Source organism: Drosophila sulfurigaster, chromosome 4 (genome assembly GCF_023558435.1).
Source record: "Drosophila sulfurigaster albostrigata strain 15112-1811.04 chromosome 4, ASM2355843v2, whole genome shotgun sequence".
NCBI lineage: Eukaryota > Metazoa > Arthropoda > Insecta > Diptera > Drosophilidae > Drosophila > Drosophila sulfurigaster.
The window spans coordinates 1,595,175-1,609,014 of NC_084884.1; the positions used below are offsets into that span (position 1 = coordinate 1,595,175).

General features: G+C 33.6%; 1 protein-coding gene across 1 annotated transcript; it reads left to right on the forward strand.

The window, feature by feature from the left end:
* Positions 1–227: 227 nt before the first annotated feature.
* LOC133846948 (43 kDa receptor-associated protein of the synapse homolog) lies at positions 228–13,630 on the forward strand. The gene is given in 10 exon segments (XM_062281658.1): positions 228–444; positions 522–604; positions 1,774–1,832; positions 1,835–1,966; positions 8,542–9,192; positions 9,319–9,397; positions 9,400–9,416; positions 10,900–11,091; positions 11,163–11,362; positions 12,178–13,630. Coding segments are annotated over 10 exon segments (1,878 nt in total). The 5' UTR covers positions 228–406; the 3' UTR covers positions 12,605–13,630.
* The last annotated feature ends 210 nt before the right edge of the window (positions 13,631–13,840 follow it).

Below are 13,840 nucleotides of genomic sequence, written 5' to 3' on the forward strand. Positions count from 1 at the left end.
ATGTGCATTCATTTGTAAAGGACTCTTAACTAGCACAAGGTCAATTGTTCTAAAAAGAAGAGTAGTGTCCCGAGTAAAACGAAACTGCACTATATCTCCTGTTTTAAGATATTATTTTTGTTGATAATAAAAGAGTTTTTGAATTAAATCATCGACCAAAAACTAATATTATAACTATATATTAAATTTAACATATAAAGTTATATTTAGTCCAAAAATAGTGTTTATAATAAAACCTAGTATTGAAAGATTCTTGGGCCCACGGATATCAGAGAACATCTCAACAAGTCAATTTTTCATTATTAGCCCCTCACACAAAATTAATAAATGTACCTAAAATAGAAAAAATAGGAAAAAGTGGCACTTTCTCAAAAGAAAGGGGTTAGAAAACCATAAAACAAACACTATGTCATGGGAGAGCATTGTATCAAAAGATCTACTCAGGTGTGTGCTAATTATTTAATATATCATTCTATTTGTATATATGTGGCTCATAAGTTAAATTATTTTTATTTTTATAGCATTCCACGGAGTACTAACTTATCAGCAACACATTTACTAGCCTCACCAGATGGATCACGATATTTATTGGATCATTCAAACGGTCTGTTGGTTTAATTGACCTGTATAAGTGCATATTTTTTCCATTTAACCTATATTAAATAACACTATTGTTAACTACTAAACCCATTTTCAATAATTCAAAATATATTTGCGTTTTCGTTAGCCTCATTTTGAAATGACATCTACTTGAAATTCTGTTTAAACATTTTCCTCATATAAAAATATGTATATACTATTTGTATGCTTATATAAATATCGAATATTCGAAGTAAGCTACAGTCATATTTTAGGTGTGTCATACATGTTTTAAACAAAAATAAGAAAGCTATTGTTGGAGGGTGGAATACAGTTACAGATGCTACTATATGATAACTTAAGTATGTGACTAAATGTAGTTAGAACGGAAATTTAAAGAATTCCGTACCATCAAATTATGTTAACTGCAGTATGTGTAGTACAAATCAAGCACTTTTTGCTCGGAATCTTCATACGACCTTAAGTCAGATTTAACAAGGTTACATTTTTAGCTCTTATTGGTTTAGCTGGGTATTGATAGGGCACTTAGTGCATCAACCAGTTATTAACTCAGCAATATGCAATATCTGCATAGTTTTCCGAAACTGTCATTTTGCTGTAATAAACATCCGAAACTCTCATTTTTTGAGTAATAACTCATGACATTTCAGAATGATTCCATCTTAAATCATTGGAATGGCTATCAGCAGGTGCTCTCTCTAATATCGTCTAACCAATACAAAACTGTTCGCACCAAAATATAATTAGAAAAACTATAATAATCCTGAAGACTCATTCTTACAGTAGAAATTATGAGAACAAAAATTTGTGTGTGAAGTGAACTGTCATATTGTTTATTAACATTTTTTTAAATAAATTTAATTTTTTTCGCTACTGATTTTTGATACATACAATAATAAATGCAGTTTTTATGACACCTTTAAATTTAAGAAATAATTTGGTGTGGTAAAAGAGGCTGGCGGCTCTTACCAACTTACTTGGTATATTTTGTACACTAAGACATATATTAAGTGTAGTACAATATCGTTATACCAAATATACCTTTCGGTATTTTGTTTTTTTGTATATTAAGTATATGAGTATAAGTATATATTAAGTATTAAGTATCTATATTATATGAATAACAGCGGGTATCTCAGCCTTTTAAAATCTAAAAAAATGTTTTTTCTGTAGAATTATGTCAATTAGAAGAGAATTACTCGAGACTTGCTGGTTGTGGATCTAGCCCAGAAAATGGGGATCTCGTTCTTTATGGATACGGCATGGTTTCGCGAGATCTGATTCGGGGAATACTGTTATTAGTTGCTTTTGGGCATGTCAGCGCAGCTTACGTCAATATATAGCAAAACGAAAGGTAAATATAAATGTCATTGGATTTTCTAATTTCTTAAATATTACAGTACTTGGACACTTATTTACTAAATAATAATAATAATATTTTTATCTGAAATGCCGTCAAGTGAAAACTTTTGTTTGTTCTTCCAAGATGTCTCCTTGACCCCTTGAATCACTAAAAATAAGTAAAACCGGTTTTTGGGTAGTACCCTTTACTCCCCTTGAATTTGATGACGTTGTATTCAATTTTGTTTGTCGCTAATGGAACATATTCTGGCCAGTATGCTCACAATAAAATAATTGTCCGTCTGTTTCTAGCACCTCTAATGACGGATTATCAATTACTTTTCATGATTTTTTTGTACATATGTGGAGAATCCCCTTTTCGAGGACGTCCTGGTAAATTCAATATATATGATTATTTAAAGGCCTTTTACATTTACATTTTGGACGTTGACGTACTAACGGCAGTACCATGAAGTGGCCCAGCGATATCAAGCACGGGCATGTTGACACGTGACCAACCAAAATACATTTTGGTTTGCATTACAGGAAAACCGCGAACATTTAATAAGACGTTAGACAACTAACCAATTAAAACTAATAAAAAATAAGAATTAAAATATTGTAGGATTAACGGCTTAAATTGACGAAATGATTTAGTAGAGAAAATTTCAGTATGGAGATTATTGTGATTCCCACACTGAATACGAATAAACATAGTTAGTAGCTCTATGTTGAATGAAAAGAGGAAGAAAATTCCTAGTATTCCTGACCGGAACAGCAAAACTAATTTGACTTAATATCTCCGAAGAATCTATTTCTCCATTAATTACTCTCTTAATAAGAACAACACCTTGGATAGTCCTACGGTCAGTAAAAAAAGGAAGGCTTAGTAATGAAAGTCTACTACGGTAGGTTAGGTGGGACAGGCTGCCCCTGTACGGGGCAAAGCATAGACCAGTGGAGGTCCGTAGCTGTACCGGTAGCATATCTACGTCTCAGAAGTCGCGCAGTATGGATGCATTTTTGGCAAAGGCCAGCAGCATCCTAGGAGGTAGCCGCGAAACGTTCCGAAGATCGTTGTGGCACGGCGAATTAAGGTATTTCAGCCGGAGTCGGGATAACGCTGGGCATCTACAGAGAAGATGCTCGAGTGTTTCCTTAACCCCGGGCTTGTTGCATTTCCTGCACTGATCACTGCTCGTGATACCCAGCTTTACAGCATGGACAACCGACAGACAGTGACCAGTTAAAATGCCTAGCATTAGCCTGTAGTCTTTCCTTGAAAGCTGCATGACGAATTTGGTTAAGTTTTTGTTAGTAGAGGCACACATCACCCTTGCAGTTTTGCACGAGTTGGCATTGCCCCAGCTCGCGTCCCACTGAAGTATAGAGCGCACCTCAATTTCCCTGCCTAGAGTTCGCAGGGACATCGGAACATTGCACATGTTACTGACATCGAGCCCCACTCCCTCTTTGGCGAGAGTGTCTACTACGGTAAGGTGATAATCTAATATTAAGGTTCCAGTTTAAAATACGAAGTGCAAAAATCAAAAATTGTTTCTGCACTGAATCAATTCTGTCTTGATAGACGCTATATTGGGGATTCCAGACAAGAGATCCATACTCAAGTATAGGACGAACCAGTGAGATACACAAAGTCTCAGTGTTATAAGGATCGTTGAATTCTTGCGACCTGCGCTTTTTAAATCTATGAATGCCCATGGCTTTATTTAAAACAGATAGATTATATTTATCGAATTTTTATTTTGCATCAAGCAGAACACTCTTTTCGCTCTAGAGAAGTATCATATAATACATAATTATTAACGTGAAGATAACCCCTAAATATATAGTATGACTTTCTTTCATTAGAATTACATCGGAAAAACATCGGATTTTTCCGTTCAGGTCGAATGTTACGCCACGTGTAAAAACCCATAAGAAAAAAAAGTTGGTTAAGAAAACTGAGTGGCAGTGGAAATAGGCTATTACTGTGCATCAAAATTCAAGATTAACATATTAAGAACAACCGTGAGCACGCAAGACTATCATTGAATGTCAGGCAAAACTTAACGTTATCAGCATAGATATGAGGAGATCCACTGAATTAAGTTATGAGGAAACTCTAAAAGATTAAGTATATTCAGCAAGAGATAATAACTCACCGAAACAAAAGCCTTTCTGTAATCGGTGTAAATAACATAAGTTTACATTTTGTTCTTAAATCCTTTAAATAATTGATGAGAACTCCAATAATTTGGATGTGGAATTCAGAAAAACATGCTGGTGGGTTGAGAAGTTATGATTTTTTCAAATGCTTTCGGAATCGCAGACAACAGAAATACCGCGATAAATAGATCTCCAATATCACATCATTAGTTTCTGTCTTATTTCAAAAGAGAAGAAAGGATGCCGATCTACGCTTCGATTTAACAAAGGCGTAGAAGAGTTTAGGATCATACTGAAAACTTAATCTCTCAAATATTTATTATAACTAAAATTAAATTATTATGAGCAGCTTGAGCAATAGTATAGCAGAGAAAATCAAATCAAAAAAAATCGAGTGACGATTTTTTAAGTTCCAGAATTTCTTAGTAAACCATAAAGGATAATTAGAGCTATGTGAAGTGCTTAATGGAGCACAAGCATCAAATAGCGAGCTCTAAGTAAATTAAAAAATGTAACCGGTATCCATGCTCCATGCACAAAGAAAGTTTCTTAAAATTGGTTTTCCGAAAACAACGAGAACGAATACAAGACTCCGACACATTAGATAATAGCTAAAGAAAAGTCTCTGAAGTGGGATGGTAAGAACAGGATGAATATGTGAGCAAGAAATAAAAATGTTAAAACTACTACTGCTAAAACTACTACTACTGTAGAACCGCCAGCTCAATATCTGAAGTGTAATCGATCAGGTTAGAAGCAATTTGAGTATATACCTCAATTAAAACATCACCACCAGGACCCAACATGCGATCACGTCAGTATAAGGAAAATCTACTAGGAAAAATTTCACTAGAATGTCACAAATTTTTCAAGAATGTCACTCTTTAACCATGTTTCAGTAAATCAATCATAAACTCAACAACAAATTATTTGATTAATAGGCGTTCAGGCCAGAAATCTTTGCAACAAATCTTGTTAAATTGTTCAGCCACTTATTTTAAACGACGAAATTTCCCGTTCGACCTTAGCCCTGATTTTAATGAAATTAATTCAACTTCGGCCGTTAAAGCCATGCCGTTTCTCATGCACTACGTTGTCGCACAGTCAGCAACAAATTAAACCCATTCTAGCACCCTGCATTTGGTGTTATAACAAACAAACATATTGATAAAGGAAAATTAAAACCAACTCGAATTGAACTAAACAATCAAAAATTAGAATTAGAAAAATAAAAATATATATGGGCATTTCCACGGGTCGTACGCGTCAAATTAAAAATAAAATTGAAAACAAACGGTGAAACTTTTTTTTGTTTTTCTATAGTATTTTTTAGCTCTTTGATTAGTGTACATTATGGGGCTTATCAAGTTTTAATTTTCATAATATTTACAAAAATATGCGGTTGCGGCCCAATCTAGTAAAATGCAAATCTGCGAATAGGGACGGAATATTCTAAAGCAATAACTTTTATTTTAAAATAGATTTATGTAGCTTTCTATCAAATCTATTCCCAAGAACATATCTCAATTTATTTATTTTTAATTTAATTAGGTACTGGTCGCGAATTAGGTACATGTTGCTTTATTATACCCGCTACCAATAGGGTAGAAAGGTATTATAACTACGTGCCGCCAAATGTATGTAACAGGTAGAACGAGGCATCTCCGACCCTATAAAGTATATATATTCTTGATCAGCATCAACAGCGGAGACGATGTAGCCATGTCCGTCTTTCTGTCTGTCCGTCTGTCCATATGAATACCTAGATCTCAGAGACTATGTATAAGAGATATAGCTATTATTTTTTTTTCGACAACATTTGTTATGTTTGCACGCAGATGAAGTTTGCTTCAAATTTTTTTCACGCCCACTTCCACCCCCGCAAATTAATAAAAAAGCGTAATTTTGAAGCTAGAGTCCTTGCTAGAGAATTTTGGTAAATACAATAATAAGTATAGTAGTTGTAATTCCTGAAAATTTGGTTACGATCAGATAAAAATTTTCGAACTTATTAAAGAAATACTTTCGTATGGGCAAAAACGCCTAATTACTAGGGGCCTTAGTTGCTTTGGCTGACAATCTGTTATAATGTGCCGTCTATGGTATATTTTGAATGCGGTGCTATATCGATATTACAAATATACCGTTCGGCATATTTTTAGTATTTTGGTATATTTTGTGAATAATATTTTGCTTTTACTCAAAACGGATAGCGGCTATCTCACCGTCGAGCACACTCGACTGTAGCTTTCTTAGTTGTTTTTTTTTTTGTAGCACTTTTTATGAATAACTTCATATTTCTTAAAAAACGGGTTTAGCTCAATTTAATGTGTTTTATAACATTTAAAGCAAGAAATAATTTTTATTAAATATGAAATATGTACAGAAATTTATTCATAACAAGGAAAAAATGTAATAATAAGAAATAATGTAATGAAATATTTATAATATTATGGCTGTTTTAATTTAACATTGCTATCAGAATAAACGGAATGTATACTTGGAATATTCGGTATATCCTTCCATTTCTTAATTAAAGATGTTGACATCTTATTAATTGTATCTGCTTTAATTTATAACAGTTTGATTCCAGTTATGTGTTGTTGGGCAAATTGGTAAAAGTCTAACGCGTCATTTAAAAGAAGGTTCTTTGTTTTAGTAAGTGACCAAACCTTTCTTTTTATAACCGGACCAACGCTGTCGACTGCACCTTTCATATGGGAAAGGATTTACATCCGAAGTTAGCCATTAAATCGGCTAAGCTCCAAAAATGAATTTGTTTTAAACTGGTAGCTACTTCCGTCCGAAAAAACAATATTTTTTCCAAATTGTCATGTTCGTATTTATTTTGTTCAATAATTGTATTAATAAAAAGCAAAAGTTAAAAAAAATACTTACGGTCGCAAACTTACGTTACTTTAAAAATCAATATAAAAAGAATGATTAGAGTAACCTCAATGATTTTTTATATTTAAAATATTTATTACAAAAATAACTTAACACGTGACGTTTCATCCATCTGCCTGCACTTAATGTGAAGCAATTATAATAAAATTATGTTTTTTGGTTGCGAACGTACGATTAGAACATATATAAGAAACAAAATAAAAATTAACAGTTAATTAATATATTTTTGCTCTCTTTGCCTCTTTCTATTCTTATTGGATTGCAATAAAGAGATTTGGTAGAAAAAGTGCAAACATATCTTATGTTTTCCTTGTGAAAAAGTTGCTAAAAGTGAAGAAATTAAATTTTTCCAGTTTTCAGGCAAAACAACTGAGATATGGATCCATTGTATTATGAAAATTTGTCAATTCTTTATGAAATTATACCAAAAAAAATACGATGATTATGAAGATTTTTTTTTGGTCGTGGTTGACATTTGACGGATAAGCCCATTTACAATAAAATACAATTAAATTTGGCACTCCAGGGTTAAATTGCAACTACTACGATCCGTACTTACAAAGAGCACAAATACAAGCAGAGAGTAAGCGCAGGTCGAGCGAGACGCAAAAGCCGCAAAACAATGTAAAGAGAGGGAAAGTTAAACTACCAGCGTCGAGAGCGCGGGATAATAGAAGAAACGGAATTGAGCGATGCAGACAAGTCTAATGTATAATTATAAGGCATTGATTATTATTTGGAAGAGAATTTACTTTAAGGTATTCACAATAAAATTAGCAATAACAATAAAACAATAGCAATGAGACTACCAATAACGATATTTTATCTTACTTTCTAACTTCCTATAATTAAATATTAGTGAAGAATGAGAAGATAATATGTATAATATCCATCAGTTACTTGGAAATGTATGTTAAAGGCATAATGCGGAGTCTCATACCCCATAAAGTCAAGACACAGAAGTATATTTTTGTACATATGTATATTTTTAGATTTTTGTAATACTCACTTCCGCCAGAGCAAATCGAATAGCAACTTTAATAATAACAATAATAACTACAGTATGTATGACTCTAGAAATGTTGGCTCTTATTTAAGAAATAGTTTTTATGGCCAAAAACGGATGTTGCTGTCGGCATCTAGTTGCTTTTGTTGAATATATAGAGTATATAAATATCCGCTATATTGGTTCAAAACTGTATTCAAAACTGTAGTATGTTTTGAATGTAAAATATGGAAAAATGAATTTTACTTTTTAGAATTTGTTCCGTACATTAATTTACTATTCATTTTCAGCAGAAGAATTGCGATTTATTTTGACTTGGAATCGCAATTAATTTTTGTTTAAAAATTTAAAAACTGGCTTACTGAAAATCAAATTTTGTGAAAATGATTTGTTTAAAAATTGTAAAAATAGTTGACAGACAATTATATTGATTATATTCCCGCACTTGTAAAGTATTAAGTACTATAATAACAAATTGAACTTCAAAATTCAATTTATTTTTGTTTTCAGATTGAGAGGGACTTCGGCTTTACGAACAGCATAATCAGACAGCCGCTGTTCGAACATGGCGAAGCGCTTTGAAAGGCGTCTGCCGACGGGAGGATTGTTTTCAGCTACTAGGGTATCTTTATCAGGCTCACATGGATTGGGGAAAATATCGGGACGCAATTGATTTTGGTCATCAACAATTGGGAATATCGGAAGAACTTGACTCACCGAACATGCGGGCCGAAACCTATTTAAATTTAAGTCGAGCGCATGCGAGTCTGGGTGGTCTAGAACGAGCTCTATCTTACGCTCGTCACTCGCTTTACAATGAATCGGGGACAAAATGTCGTAGTGGACTAGTTCATTTGACAGTGGCACGAGTCTATCTTGAAATGGGTGGATTTTCAAGGGCTTTGGAGGGTTTACAAGGTGCTCACAAGATAGCCATGGCCATTGGTGATCCCTCCTTAGAACTTCAAGTTTACGTGGCTCTCTCTGAACTGTTCGGTCGTCTACAGGATAATGACAAGAGTGCAACCTATGCATCAAAGGCCTACGACCTATCGCGCTCATTGCAACTCGGCGACCTTAATTCTTGCCATCACAGAGCAGCGTTATTACGAATGGCAGCATCTTTGCGCAAGCAAGGCGATCTAGGCGATGCACACGATTATTGCATGGTACAGACATTCTTATAAAATAAGCATATACTATATATGTATATGTATATCATATACTCATTTGCATGCATACATAGATATTTTATTGATTGTACTACTTTCTCATATCCATTACATCTTCCAAAGGAAGCAACGAGGCTCTCACTGATTTCCGGCGATCAGGCTACATACATGCGCAGCATTCGCGTCATGGGCGATATTTACCGCAAAAGATGGATATTGATGTAGGTATATGTAAACATATATAATTGATACATTTCCCAAATATGAATATTAAAATATTAATCCTAATAAATATATTGAAGACAGCCATAATCATATCAACTATTTTCAACAATATACAAAAATAAACATTATTCTTGCATGGTATTGTAGTTAAAGAATGCAGACTCCAACCACCACGAAACCGCAATCTTAATATTCAAAAACTTAGAAGTTTGCAGCCCTGGGTCTTCTTCAAATTTTTATTAAATTGTCTTTTTATATTCGCTACCCTTAGGGTGGAATGGTATTATAACTTTGTGCCTTCAAGAAATGTATGTAACTCAAAGACTACGTCGATTGAGTTTTTAACGTGAATACCTGCCATGTTGTCTTAATCTCACGGTGTACAAGCACAGGGATACAAATTAAGCGTTGATCAGCGCCCCGTTAGAGATTGAAGAGCCAGTTGTTTGGACTGGATGCTTCCCCTGTGTGGGGAGCGCGGCCAATCTAAAACCTCTTCAGATCTATGGTTCATAGCAACCGGTTGTTGTAACGCAACTCCACGCAGAGCTCTACCCTCTATCCGCTTTTTATTTAACCACAACCACCACGATACTCCCAGAGGACCGCAACCAAATACCGTGGTACCAGAAACACCTCTGGTCAGGCTTCGTACCACTTTAATTGGTACTACATATATAACTCCAAACTGTTTGCGTTGGTCCCGCATCGCCTCTTACGATAAGTGGAGGTCCACTGTGGTATTATTGTAAGACCCGCCAACCACACGGGCAGTAACTCAGAGACATAAAGACCAAAGTTTAACGTGAGCGCCTGTCACAAGTGAGTAACTCAGAGACTATAAGAAATTGAGATGTAATTTCGATAGCACTTGTTATGTTTGCACACATATTGTGCATATATTTGCAATTCTCACCTCCGCCACGCCTGAATGTCACTAAATTTTTAAAAACTTAAGTCAGTTGGCTCTTACTATAGTAAAGAGTCTGAACTGATATTTAATAATTTTGAAGACTTTGTCACATCTACATGTATGTATATTATTTGTCAGTGGCTGTATTCAGTAATAAAATCATTGCGCACTAAAAAACAGAGCAGTTCAATTAAGCTTTGAGTCTGTATGACAGCAGCAACTCCATAGTCATCCCCATAAAGTTCTTGGCCATTGTCAATAGTTGAAACGATTTAGTCATGTTTATCTGTCCGTATGAAACAATAGATCTCAATCGAATATAATTGAAATATAGGACACTCGACAGTACTTATTATTTGTTGGTCTGTATAATATCAATATACGAAACATTTTAGTATTTTTCTGTACATTAATTCGGTATAAAAGTAATATCGAACTCTTACTTGAAAGTTGTTCTCAAAATCTGTGAAAAGCAATTGGACTTACAGTTACATATATAAGTCAATATGATTAAATGTAAAATGTAAATAAAATTCATCTGTTTTGCATTTAACATAAACAACTAGCGAGCATTTAGACAGTATGAGCAGGCCATGGGAACATCGTCAACTTTTGGCGATCGTATGGCTCAAATGGAAGCGATGGATGGGGCCGCCAGGTGTTTGGAAACCTTGCGCCTTCAAAGTAAGATTTGCAATTGTCGGCCCTTAGAATTCAACACTCGTCTTTTGGAAGTAGCCAGTTCAATTGGCGCCAAGGTTGTACTATTTGCCCCTCTAATAATATTTACCTAATTATGTTAATCATGTTCGTTTATTTCGTACTTTAGTTTTTGGTGCGAAAAATCCGAAGTCGATTAGCTCTCATATATCGCGCACTAGGTGACGAGGATCAGTGTAATACCCACCTTCGGTTAGCCGACCAGACTGACGCAGCTCTAGGTCTTAAATGTGGCGCCTGTGGTGAAGTTTTTGGCCTTCAGCCTGCTAATCTGGAAGCACTGCCTTGTGCACATATTCTCCATGCCAAGTAAGTAAAAAAGTATGTTTCCATATAATTTAATTAATGGAAAATAATAATTTAAAACACCAAATTATTACATTTCAATTGATAATTTTTTCATTTAAGTGCTCGTAGTTTAAAAAAAAATTTGATGGCGTAAGAAAGCGGGTCAGAAGATACTGTCGAGAGTGCCGGAAATATTCATACATATATAGATAGATAGAGTACAATATACATCAGATTATTGATTTCAGATATCCCTATCCTGGTTCATATGTCCATTCACTGTTGGCTATATGCAGCTACAAATCATCTTCATAAAATTAATAGTAAAGGGTCTAAAAATCTATATATATATGCTATATATATATATATATAAGTCAACTCTAAGCCAATTTTCAACATGAGCATTTAAACCCAAGTTTAAATATGCAGTAGAAAGAGGTGCTCAGACGTAGACTGAATATACATATATAATATTTATGAAGTCAAAGATTATACCACCTGTCTCCATAACCCGCTTATCCATACTGTAGAATGGTATTATAATTTTGAGCCCTTAACAACTTATGTAACGGGGACGAGAATCATTCAGTGTTTCTGGATCAACGTATATACAATAGATAGTGCCTTTATTTTTCGACAGAACTTGTTATTGTAGCTCGCAGATCAAGTTTGTTTTACATTTTACCACGCTCACTTCTGCCGCCGCCGTAAATCCAAAAATCGAATAACTGGTGCAAGAATCGCTAACAACAGTCTATATAACTCCTACAAATTTGGTTGCGATCAGATAAACATTACTACTTACTTAAAACATATTTTTGAACGGTTTTTTATAGATGTGCCCATGAAATTTGGAGACACCGGGATAAAAATGCTCCTATGCGCTCTTGTCCAGCATGTCACAAGATACTAAACTCACATCTTCATCTTTGTGAAAACGGCAGCGGTCCTGAAAATGATAACTTCGACCAGAGCAGCCTTTCGCTCAATGCAAATCGTTTCACTCTGGATGGATTTATTACACTGAATCCAGAGAATGTTCTCCCACCACTTCCAAATCAGACCGCAAAGGAATCGTCGGTGATGTTTTGCAATGGCCTCAAAAATAAGTCCATGCCTAGTATCGAGAATACCGTATTTCTATCGACGAATCCATATGCCTCGAAAGCTGTGTATAGAAGCAACTTATCATTGGCCTCCCTTAGTATTCAGGCGTCCAACCTTACCATTGATAGTGGAAGAAATGCAACATCTTCAGTCTAAAGTGGAATCGTGGAAGCGTTTCAAATTTAATGTGTAAGATTCAAGATTTAAAATAGTTAATAGCAACTCAAGTACTGTAGAAGCTTGAACTAATAATGAATTGTTTGATTTTAATAATTTTGGAAGATGTTAAAATTAAACTGAATTATTTACACACAAAATTTGATATCGCTCCAAATATAATAAATCTATATTGTAATCGTTGTTTTTTTTTTTATTAACTAAATTACTTTTTTTTAAATTAATGTGGAAACTTGTTCCAAGTAATTCATAACAATATGTAAAATTTAAAATTGCTTTGAATTGACAATTCTTTGTATCTGCACTAATAAAAACTATATGCATTTTAAAATGAAACACTCCAAACCCCAAGTATATTCGACTATTTCTTCTTTAAATACGCCGAACATTCAATCGTTTTCTTTGCATATTAAGACTAATTATTATATGATTTCTACAACATACATATTTTTATATACACTGTAACAATGTATTTGTGCACCATGTGATGTACATAGGTAAACAAATTATATTACATTGTTCAAAAGGCTGTCGTAATATATGGACAAGAATTTTTCGAATACCTGAAAACTGTAACCTAATACAACATATAAATGAAACATTAGTACGGAAAGAATCACATGTGTCAAATATAATAATTGAAGCAATTATGTTTCTCGAATTCAATTTGTTAAGATAAAATATACAATAAATAATAATAGAATGTAACCAAGAAGAAAAACTATTTAATATTGCTGTGAAAAAATCTAATAAATATAACTGTTGCAAAATAAACGTTACACAGAGTATGGAAGCATTTCTTGGTGTAACTCTAATCTTCAATAAGGTTTAGAAAACTCGGATATATAAGTATATTGATTATACATATAATAACGTTGTTAATTAGCACATAAGTATTTAAGCACATACAATTATTAAGTGCAGTTTAAATTCTGTTAACTAAGACAAAGTCAATCACGGATTAAAATGTATAAATTGTACGATAATTGTTATTGAATAAATATAAATTTAAATGGAAGTATCGGTGTACTATATACATATACATATACATATATATATACATATACATATACATATACATATACATATACATATACATATACATATACATATACATATACATATACATATACATATATACATATACATATACATATACATATACATATACATATACATATACATATACATATACATATACATATACATATACAT